Genomic DNA, 12,170 nt, shown 5'->3' with positions numbered 1-12,170 from the left:
GATATAAAATTCCCAAAATACACATTTTCTGCCAACTGCGCAAGGAAAAATGTGTAATACTGAGATCTAAAACAGCAAAAATAAACTATACCTAAGGCCATGTCGGAAATTATGACCACCGTACACACTAAGAAATTCAATTGAATCTTGAGGATATGCATATGAACATTGTAAGAAATCAAGTGAGACTTTGAACTGTCATGAATATCTTATTTTATAAACGATTTTCATTTTGTGTTAAGACTTGTGTGAATTTTCTTAATGCATTGAAAAGGCCAGCAGCCCAGCCAGCACCATTCTCTGGAGACAATTGAAAATATAGTAAATAGTGACTGAAATCCTCACATTTACTATGCTGAGAGCACATTTTACTCTATAAATGTAGTTTATAGTTTTATCAAACAATGCTCATGATACAATGCATTGCAATTTAGGGAAAGGGAGATAGGGGAAGATCCCTTTCTTTCCCAATGTTTTTTTTTCTTTCTTGTAACACATTGGCAAAGAATTGTGAGCTGCCACCCTCATTGCTTGTCCAGTGACCTTTTGAAAGAAACAACAAATTACCAAGTATTGACAAAGAAAGAATACAGACTTCATAATTTATTATTACAAACATATACACACAAATAACAAATAGGGAAAGGCTTTGGTGTCTAATATTATTTTCTTAAATAAATACTATTTTGATAGTGACAATTTAAAGGGCCCAGCCACTGACAAATCATGGGGAATTTGCAAAAGGCCAATTGACTTGCATAATATAATCTGTCCGTCATGAGCGCCCGTCGGACTAATGCGATAAAAGTTCGTACAGCACGAATTTGACCGAACTCTTGATGGTTATTTACTTCGGATCATCGCAGCTCCATTTTCCAACAATCCCAATTCCTAGATCTATAGCATGTCTCTTGATTGCTAAACCAAAATAAATAACCTCTGTGAAGTTACATGTTTCAAAAGTGAAAACACGCAGTTTACTTCTGGTTGGTTAGTCTACTAACTAATTGCTCTCCTATAGACCTCCCAGACATGCCGGCGTCTATTACATAACACCCCAGGCATGCGGCCGAGTGAAAGACTTGAATCCCTTCTCTGTTCCGAGATTAGCCTTGATTTCCCCATGATTTGTCAATTAAAGGTCGCTTTAAGTTAACTGCAGGAAGACCTCGTAATATTTGTTCTAACAATTCAACTTTTGATACAAAATATTAGCTACTCTAAAATAAATTTCTCCAGACATCTTAGAAACACATTCCTTCCCGATTATAAAAAAAAACGAAATAAATCAGATCTCTATAAGAGGATATGAATATTTATATGAAACAATGAAAATGGCAATAATAATCCATGGGGAAAAATCTAAATGTAACACTGTATGACAAACTTAAATCAGAATTCAAGAATGACAGTGATTGTTAAATAATCTTGTAATCATGAAAAGGATATAAATCTTTAATATTCTGATAAAAATATCTTTCAACCCAATCCATAAAGCATTCCAACATGCACAAGATAACACCTAAAAAAAATACAATATTGCAAAAACACGGCAAGATGAATATCATTTCTAAAAACAAAGTGCAACTATTAATTTCATTCTTTTGATATGCTGCAAAAGTAAATTAATGTAAGAAGCAGAAGTTGCAGAGATTTTTGCATGCCAATCAAATGAAAATAGAAGCGCTACTTTTCCATGAAATCTAATGAGCTGTAATTGCATTCATTTTAAACAAAATACATCACTCAAAATCATTATTCAATGCTTAATGTTCATCACAGTAACATGAAAATACTTCATAGAATTTATGAAAATAAATATTTAATAGCTCAACCATTTTAATTATCTATATTACATAACCTTTTATTGTGACATTGATTGTTACTCATTTTTAACTTCATGAAGTATTTAGATAATTGCACAAGGTACGAATCAACTACACCCAACAGACATGCTGCATTCTATAAATTACACATATGAAGGAATGCAACAAAATAATTTCTTTCTCCATCTTTTTTTTCCATTCAATTTGAAATCTTCCCATTACATAAACAAAAATAAAGTATGAATCATGTTGAACTAGTGTTGTTACAATGAAAAATAATTTTAAGGAATGTTTCACAAATCTGTTTATGGAGTGATGATTATGAATGACTTGAATAAAAAGTGTCACAAGTGCTACATGACTTTTTTGTGAAAATCACAATAAAGTTTAACTGTATTTCTAATTATCTCAATTCAATCATAGCTTAAAGATCCATACATTGTAGCAAATACGACACAATATGTATGCACTGCGACTGACATTCACATTCCGTTTTTCATATTTAAAATTTTAAGATTGTTAACTTGGATGTTCTTGTTTAAAAATTGTGACCAAATTCAAATTGGGAACACAATTTGGCTTCCATATCCTGCTTATCTTCTAGTCTTGTAGCATATTACAAAACACTTTATTAAATGCTCCATACAAGTTTTGGGTTAAATTAAATTCACTAAAAACTTTATGGAAATTCTGAAAGGAAATCTTATTCTGCTATATGTACTTTGCAGACTAAACAAAGTAGCTCGGAATACAAAATGGGTCCAAAGTTTTACTTTTCAGTCAAACTTGGCTCATGAGATCTTGGCACAATATTCAAATAGACATCATATCTTTTTACTGGTACTTGAAACAGAATCAGCACTGAAAGACATTCACATACCAGTTACTACATCATGAAGCAGACGGTTAATGGCAGACATCAGGAAGTGTGCAAATTACCTGCATTTTTGCTGGGTCCCATGTACTATTCAGCTACACTCCAATAATTACTTGTACTAAGACTCAAAATTAACATAGAGATGGCTAACAAAACTATATTCTTTCTGAATGGATTAAAATAAAAAAATAACCATTAAAAACCATATTTGATCCCCCATTGATCAAATCTGTTGCTTTTATATTGAAGATAATCAACATGTGAATCCAATGGTGCAATGTGCTGTGCTTTTTGTGATACAAAGACATTTTAAATTATGTATACTCCTATAACATCATTAAGCTACATAGATCTTAGGATTTTTTAAATCTTTAAATTTCAAGTCCCGTATTCTGAATTCAGGTCTAAACCTGTGCTCGAAAGTCGTGGTATGGATAACCAATTGTGGCACAGAGATTCCATTAATTTTTCTGGACTCTGGTCTTAAACAGTGGTCTAAAGTTGTGGTATAACTATGAATAGCCAAATGCAGCACAGAGATTTTATTTTTCTTGAAATTGGCACAGATGTCAAATATATTTGCTTGAATGTAAGGCAAAATTGTATTTCAAAGTAGTGGTATAACTATTGAGAGCCAAATGGGGCAAAGAGCTTTAAGTTATCAGCACATCCGGCATTCCAACCTTTGATAATTTTTTTTTTTAAAGGAATTATAACTGAAATAGCTTTACTATTAGAGCATCAAGAAAGTGTTTGATAAAACGGCATAAGAAATATAGAGTAAGCAATGTTTTGATGTTTTTGGCTTCCCACAATTTCAAGTCTTGGACCATGGCTAACTCCAGAATATGGGTCCAATTGTTCAGAGAGCTTTACTTGCATGACATGATAACAGACAATAATATAGCAAATCATCAATATCATTGTATTGTATGGATGATACATTTGGTTGTTTATTTCAATATGATCAGTCTTGAAAGTGATTAAATACATTTCTATAACCATATTTCATAAACCTTGGCATGATCACTACCTTAATGATCATGGTGATAAATGTACGGTAATGAAAATAATGAAAGTATAGGAAATAGGGAACTCAATATGCAAATGATATTGATATGACCTATGATCATTCCAAATATTTGGTATAGAATATTTCCATTATCATCAAAATGCCATGCATCATCATACATTGCAATCCTTGATTGTTAGGTATCCCATCCAATGTACTTAATAATAAATGATTTAGATCAACTTGTAAGTACTACCAGAATTCAAGGTTTGGAGTTGGAATGCATCGCATAAACATGTTAAATGTTGCTTAGTATTGAATCTTACACAGTATACTCTTGAAATATTCCATTTTTACTTTCATGTTGATACAATAATGGATTCATGATAAAATGAAATGTTCACATATCTAATCTACAACGTTTACATATCTGATGTTCGAACCTACTGAAATTTACAGATAGTGCTTTGATGCGAAACATGCAGATGAGACTGTATAAATTGGCCTGGCACAAACATACCAACTGTTACAGAGGTACTTGTAATGCTCACCAGATTGGTTCAAATGTTCGGAACAGCTTGGTTTAAATCTAGACTTGTTCATGAAGACACACTTTGATAATTCTGCTATAATAATACTATATTAGATTTCAATAATTCTGATAGTCAGAAACAAGGCAAAGCAAGCTGTTCCTGTCTCAGATTCATTTCAGACCATGCACCTGGACAGAAATTTCTTCAGTCCTACAAAAATTCTGGTAATATAACAATTGTTCATTGCACATAGTTGAGACAACTAATCATGATGCAGTCAATATATGAAAGCACTTGTGTCTCATAAACTTTGCATTCATTGTTCCAAAGCATGGTTCTATTTTAAAAAAGATTGCATAATTTTGATAAAAGAGTAGTTGGTCTAGTACAAGAAATTTACCTTAATCTTGCTGGCATTGCACACATTGAATGAGGTACAGATTAACCCTGCAAGCAAATTAATGTGAAACCAAGCATCTCTCAGTTTAGTGAATTTGCACACTATTGAATTATGCATAAAAATGTTTTATGGACCAATTGCGGTGAAAGAAATCCCCCATTACCTCTATGATCTGATATAAAATACATACAGCAGGGATTTACTTCACAAGATGGTCATAAAATACCCTCTAATGTAACAAATGTGCACAAAGCTCACAGACATCAAAACATGTCATACAATGTGACAGAAAGCCGATTCTGTTTATTTAGAGATATACATGTATGCAATGGATTTTAGAATATCCCTCTTGGTGAGAAAGCATATCTAAAGTGATAGTTGAAGCATTGATAAAAAAGGGTGATCAGAGCACAATGAAGATCGATGCAATTTCTGGTAATGATACCCAGCAAAATAAAATTCTCCTTTGACTCAATAATCTTGCACATAATTGAGCATGGTATCGGTAGAGCTAGTGAAACATGACAGAAAGTGGATCCTGTTCATCCAGTGAAGCAATATGCCTCAAAACGTCTTTCTTGGTGATGATACCTAACAACCGCCTGAAAGGAAATAAGAGAAAAGAAATTGGGAGAGAGTTGAATATCAATAAGATTTAACCCAACTTACGACTATTATCAGCTCTGGGTAAATGATGCTTGTGCTCAAGAGAGAGAAAAAAAAACAGGAATCACTTTTTGGTGATTTAAATAGTCAACAAAGACCACAATGGTAATTTTGAGGTTTGCAGTTATGCAACTTAGACAAATTGGTGGCTTACAATTCTGCATCAGAAGACAATGTATACACAGAGAGGTATTTGTATATTTAAGATATAAAGCCTAACAAAATATACAAACTTATTTTAGGTACATGTAGCTAGTATTTCACTTCCTCTCCTCCAAAAATACCCTGAATAAAAAAATATGTTAATAATACTTAGATCAAGATCAAATAAAAAATATTAAAAATAAACAGGCATCACTGACTGAGATGCATTTCATTTTGGGTACAACTTTTACTTTGGCACTTCTCTTTTGACATTAACTATCAGAGTGCATTCGCATTACAATAGGTATAAATCTGTTGCGTCTCAGGCAAAGTTGAGACCCATGTGAGGTTATTCTTGTGTGGGGTTGAATGTATCGTTATCTTACTTACCCATTGTGTGTTACCAATGTTTGTCGGAGACCAAGTTTTCTAAACATATCTACTACAGTACTCATAGGGGTTTGATCTGTGATCTGAGATGGACACTGTCAAATATAAAACAAAAAGAAAAAAATACATTAAGATTAAATCTGTTTTGAAGAATTTCTGTTTTCATAATAGGGCGAGTAACACATGATATTCCTCAGGACTAGTCCTTATTTGATGATCAATTATTTGCCAGTTTCCATTGGGCGGTCACTGCCATTGGACAGTGGAATCAGCGAGACTCGTCCTAAAAAAGCACCGTACATTGATGGTATTGTTTAACTTTGTGAGCAGCCGATTTAAAAAATTCTCAAACCAAGATGAAACATGTGTACAAGTGCATGTATTAGAACTAATAAACCCTGAAAATAACCATTATTGAGAATGTAAAGCTAAAACTACAAGGCAAACCCTGATTTTGTAAATAGGCGTCTTATAGACGCCTAAATAGTACACATAAGTGTATGGGATGAAATTAAGATGGTATTTTCGGTCACTTTATATTTCAATTTTTGAAGCACTAAATAATTATTTTCGAACGCAATTTTTTCTCGGCTTCATTTTTGTAACATATCACAGACACAGGTGACAAATGTGACCTTCTAGCTCAGATTTTTTTTAAGTCAAACCAATGTTAACCAATCACTTTAAGATTCAAGGGCAGGCCGCTAGGACACTCTAAATGCAGATTTTTTGCAGATGTCCCAGATTGCTTACTCTAAAACTAGCACATCAATGATATGGAGCTCATCCGGCATCTCGCAACAAAATTTAACACAATTTTATTTCAGCCCAGTTGACACTGTAGTGAATTACATTGGTGACATAAATTAAGCATAAATAATTTTCTAGTCAAAATTTCTAAACTCTGTGTAGAACCTTGGTGAACCTCATGTAGCTCTCAGATGGAACAAAAATAATCAAAATCAATCAACAAATAAGTATTTTTTGTGAGTTTTGAAAATATATGAATAAATTAGCATATTTAATGAATTTCAAAATTCTGTGTTGAAATTTTGTATCTCCACCTGGAGCTATCATATAAAGCAAACAAAATTGAAATTGATCAATAAATGAAGAAAAAATGTTTTTGTGATTTATGAATAAACTTTGCACAAATTACCATAAATAATTTTCTAGACAAATCGGTCAAAATCGGTCAACAATTAAAGAGGAAGAAGCACTTTATGTGAATTTTTAAAAATACGCATAAATTAGCATATTTAATGAGTTTCAAAATTCTGTGTAGAAGTTTTGAATCCCCCACCTAATGCTATCGTATAAAGCAAACAGAATTGAAATCAGACTTGAAATGACGAAGAAGAAGCATTTTGAAATTCAGTCAACAAATAAAGAAGAGGCATTTTCTGTGATTTATGAATTTTGCATAAAATTAGCATAAATAATTTTCTACTCTAAATTTAAAAATTCTGTGTAGAGGTTTGGTGAACCTCATGAAGCTCTACCAGATGGAAGAAAAAATCAAAATCGGTCAACAAAAAAAGAAGAAGCATTTTTAAAAATATGCATAAATTAATTTTGCATAAATCAGCATAAAAATTGTTTAAGTCAAAATTTTAAAATTCTGTGTAGAAGCTTGGTGAACCCCATAAAGCTCTACCAGATGGAAGCAAAAAATTCAAAATCAGTCAGTAAATAAAGAGGAAGCATTTTTTGTGAATTTTGAAAAATGCGCATAAATTAGCATATTAAATGAGTTTCAAAATTCTGCGTAGAAGTTTTGAATCCCCCCAGTCAGTCCGCAAGCCCCTGTGTTAATGAGCAAATGAGCAAGATTTATCCCAGTCCTCTCGTGGCTGAATTCATGTCCCTGCAAAATCTCGTGAATTGTGAGACTTTCTTTCTCAAAGAATCTAACCACTTTCTCCTTGAGTAATATTGATTATTTTTGTACCATGGGCAAGAGTAAATGTTACTCTTTTATATTGGTCATTTCTTTTGAATGAAATATTTTGATAAATAAGTGAATTTTTTACCTGAAAAGATGCATCAAACAGAATTTTCTTCCTCTTTTTTCACTTGCAAATTGTGCAACATTTTGTGTTTTAGGCACCAACATTATTTATATCATCAGAAAGTTCAAACTCTATACTTTCTTCCAATGTCACTCTTGATATGTGGCATCTTTTAGATGGGTCAGCAGCCAGCTTTTTCCATCAAGATGCAAGACGAGATTTCTGAAATTTCTGAGTAACATAAAATCCAGAGTTCTGATTGGCTGAATACTGTTTCCAAAACAGACAGGCGCAGGTAATTTGAAGAGATTACCACATGGTGAGTGTGACCTTGCAGAGGCCCAGTGTGGGGAACATTGGAATTTGCGTGGGTGTGTGGTCTCTATGACCAATCAGAGCGCAGTATTCTTGTTTTTGAGCTGCAAAATTTACTTGGCCTATGAAAAGCTGGCTGCTGACCCATCTAAAATACATCTTCTTATAAAAATTATATCATATTAAAGCTTAGATCTTCAGCTTTATCATGATCTAAAAATCATTTGTGCCCAAACAGAAATTAAGTGTGAAACCAACAAATTTTGTTGCATGAAAAAAAAAAATTTGTTTCATGTTTTAGATCAACAGTTTTTCCTATATTACAACATTCTTTTAAAAATCCAAACACATGACCTGAAAGAACGATTCTTCTTTTTTACAAAGATACCAAAAACATGAAATTTGGTCAATATTTAGAGCAGCAATGGCCGAATAAAAAGAGGTGTTTTGGTTCGCACCAAGCTAATTAACTATGCAAAAACCCTCTAGTCATGTATATCACTTGGATAAAAGAAGCTACTTTTTCAGGGCTTGCGGACTGACTGCCCCACCTAGTGCTATCATATAAAGCAAACAGAAAATTCAAATCGGACTTGAAATGGCAAAAAAGAAGCATTTTGAAATTGTGGACGGACGACGACGGACGCCACGCCACGGCATAAGCTCATCTGGCCCTTCGGGCCGGATGAGCTTACAAGGGTTTGATTAATTTTAGAATAAGTGAATAAGTGACTTCAGAATAAGAAGGCATGGAATGTGAATAGCCATGAATAAACCCCCTGAAATTAGAAAAAGCCCCCTAAATCACAATGGTTTAAGGGGCTTTATCTAATTTTGGGGGTTTATTCATAGTCTATTCTCATTCCATGCCTACCAGCAAAAATACCCCTTTTCCAGGTTTTTTTTTATTGCAGATGCTTACCACTGTCCAATATCAGTGACTCTCCAGATCGAAGTAATGCCAGTTTTCTTCAAAATAATCTGCATGAAATCTCAGATTGAGCGAAGAAGTGGCAACTGGAATTCAGGACTCAAAATTAAAACCATCCTTTTAAGTACAGATCTTACCAAAGATAAGGAAATCAACAAGGGGCACAAAAACATATTTCTTTATGTTTCAAAATCCAAGTGCTTAAGTGAATACCTGATTAAGTATATGTGACATTGTCAAACCAGCTGGTCTATCAGGGGTTGTAAATTTTGGCATAGAATGAGTGAAGTATATTGTAGATTGGCTGACTACGCCTTCTCCTTTCTTTCTTGCTTGTCCTAGAGGCGTGGAGAGAGAGGGGGGAGAAAGACAATGAAAGACAGAGACAGACATATAGATAAGGCAAAAGAGAGAGAAAGAGAGAGAAAAGAAAATACCTATGATTATTATCTACATAAGTGCATTAAAAATTTGGTCTGCATGATTTGCCTGTGCTATATCAGAGTGTATTTCACAATGCACAAAAAATTTGAAATATTCCCAATATGCTCACGTACAAAACTTGTTATGCAATATCAGGCTGTATTGCACGGTCTAGTGAATAATAATATTTGTGGGATATTTCTGCTCTAATTCTGAGCCATCCAATATAATATAACTACATGTATCAATAAGCAGGCTTTGTTATATCAGGGATATTTTGACCCCAAAAAAATCAATGTTATTTCAAAATTATAATAAGCAGAAAGAAAATATCTAGTACTCAATTCGATTATTGGGCAATAGCTTTTATGAAGAAAACATAACAATGTAACTTCTTCATTCTGTCTGTTAAATATGGCACTTGCAGTACATCATCTGTCTCCTAACCATACCCTATTCTAAAGTAAAATTAGATGTTATGAACAAAGTCGATAGGATGTGAATGGGTCAGAAAAATTATGATATTTGCATCACAGATTAAGCACAGGACGTGTCACCAATACAAAGGACATGTCTTTATCATCCTTTTGAATGGTTTGGTTAACTTTTCAAATACTAGTATAATTCGCCCTAAGAACTGTATACTTACTCAATGCGTAGACTAATTCTCTTCTATACACAAGTCCCGCTAATCTCTGTGATTCTTTGGAGACGATAACAGGGTATGAATTGAATGGACAGTCAGTCGTCAGGAATTCTACAGAAATATGGGGGGAAATGCCACATAGAAAATATTATTAAAGGGGTCTGTGCAAACACCCATAAAATAAACTGCTAGCTGGAAATGAAACTCAACACATTTCATAAACCTCCTCATTAATGGTCAAGCTACTGTTGAAAGCTACTAAAATATGACCATATGGATACTTATCTACATAAACACATACACACATCAGCAATATATTGCGTCCCACAAAAAACGAAACCGAGATTTATCGATGATTTATCATAGCTTAAACACAAATAAAATAGACAAATGACCTACCATTGTAAAGCTTAGAATCTCCTCTTTCATCTGATATTACTTAGATTATTTCTCATTCACGGATGAGTGAGCAAAAACAATTTGAAGAGGGGATACCAAAAAGCTATTTGGCGGGCTCTATTTGGGTTTCAAAAAGAAAACCACATTTTTAAAAAGTTCAATATCTGCTCTTTAATTTGATACCTCAATTACAGAAAATGGTCAAGAAATAACAAAGTTCTGGTTATTTGAAATAAGGCTTGAATTTAAATAATTTCATAAAATGAAGAGGTTTTACAGGCTAGCGTTCAAACTCACTCGACACTCTGTTTTGTTGACGATCAGCCATGCATTTAGTCTTTTGTTAGCCATGCGATAGCTTCTGTGGGAAACCGGTGAAAACACGTTTATTGAATGAAATTATGGAAATACAAGCATTGTTTCGAGGGAACATAACGTTTTTACTTCTAGACCATTTTTTGTGATTAAGGTATCAAATAAAAGAGCAGATATTGAACTTTTTAGGCATGTGCTTTTCTTTTTGAAATTCAGATACCCCCCGCCAAATGATTTTTTGGTATCCTTTCTTCAAATTGTTTTTGCTCACTCATGCGTGAATAAGGAATAATCTAAGTAATATCAGATGAAAGAGGAGATTCTAAGCTTTACATTGGTAGGTCACTTGTCTATTGTATTTGTGATTAAGTTATGATAAATCGTCGCTTAATCTCGGTTTCGTTTTTTCTGGGACGCACTGTATATATCATCGGTAGAAAGTTCTCAGATTTCTTCGAGAGACATATAAGCATCCAAAACATGATTCTATTTCATTATCATTTACCTAAATCTTCCACTGTCATGGCATCCTGGGTGATAGCTGCAAGTGGTGGATCTCCTCTCCTATTCAATTAAAGATGAAATGATAAGCATAATATAATGTTATCCTTTGCAAGTTTATGCAAATCTTAATACCAGGGGAAAAAGTGTGGAGGAGGGGGGGGGGGGGGCTTGTGGTTTTGGTGATTTGCCAGGGTTGTAATAAAAAACGTTTTTTATTGTTTTAAAACGTTCTTAATCGTTTTAAAACGTTTTTTTCCAACGAATGACGCAATTTTCTGTAAATCAATTAAACTATACACTATTACAGTATGATTTAAGCTCTTGATGTTTTAAATAAGAGATAACCACAATTTTGTTAATGAATTTCCAACAGAAAAGTTCATATTTCCCCCCAAATCACTAAATCATGGAAATTGAATGCCTACAAAAAAAGAACACTTTATAAGTAAATAGACATTTCATTCCTAATACATGTACATATACATGTAGTTCCAAGCCCGGGGGGGGGGGGGGCACTTGACCAAAAAAGTGGTAGGGGTGTGCCGCGGGCGAGACAAAAAACGGGGGCCTTGGAGCGGGCTAATTGTAAATAGGAGGGTCCTCGGAACGGGCTGCGGAACTACAAATGTTTGTGAAAACGGGGGTCCTTGAGACCAAAATTGCGACCCCTGGTATGCGGTTCCGAAATTACGCAACATTCTGTAAGTGCATGCAGACCCAAAATTGCTCAAAAATTTGTGTACAAATCCAATGCAAATAGTGTTTTTAACCAAAATT

General features: G+C 33.7%; 1 protein-coding gene across 1 annotated transcript in view; it reads right to left on the bottom strand.

The window, feature by feature from the left end:
• Positions 1-588: 588 nt before the first annotated feature.
• Positions 589-12,170, bottom strand: part of LOC129262040 (H(+)/Cl(-) exchange transporter 5-like) — a 31,673-nt gene continuing 20,091 nt past the window's right edge. Inside the window, exons 15-19 of the mRNA XM_054900075.2 lie at positions 11,395-11,453; positions 10,179-10,286; positions 9,320-9,444; positions 5,849-5,943; positions 589-5,250 (exon numbers count right to left, since the gene is read on the bottom strand). Of these exons, the coding sequence (XP_054756050.2) occupies positions 5,160-5,250; positions 5,849-5,943; positions 9,320-9,444; positions 10,179-10,286; positions 11,395-11,453 (478 nt within the window). The 3' untranslated portion in view covers positions 589-5,159. The remainder of the gene's footprint in view (positions 5,251-5,848; positions 5,944-9,319; positions 9,445-10,178; positions 10,287-11,394; positions 11,454-12,170) is intronic.

This window comes from Lytechinus pictus, chromosome 5 (assembly GCF_037042905.1).
Source record: "Lytechinus pictus isolate F3 Inbred chromosome 5, Lp3.0, whole genome shotgun sequence".
NCBI lineage: Eukaryota > Metazoa > Echinodermata > Echinoidea > Temnopleuroida > Toxopneustidae > Lytechinus > Lytechinus pictus.
This window is presented reverse-complemented; position numbering and strand designations above follow the sequence as displayed.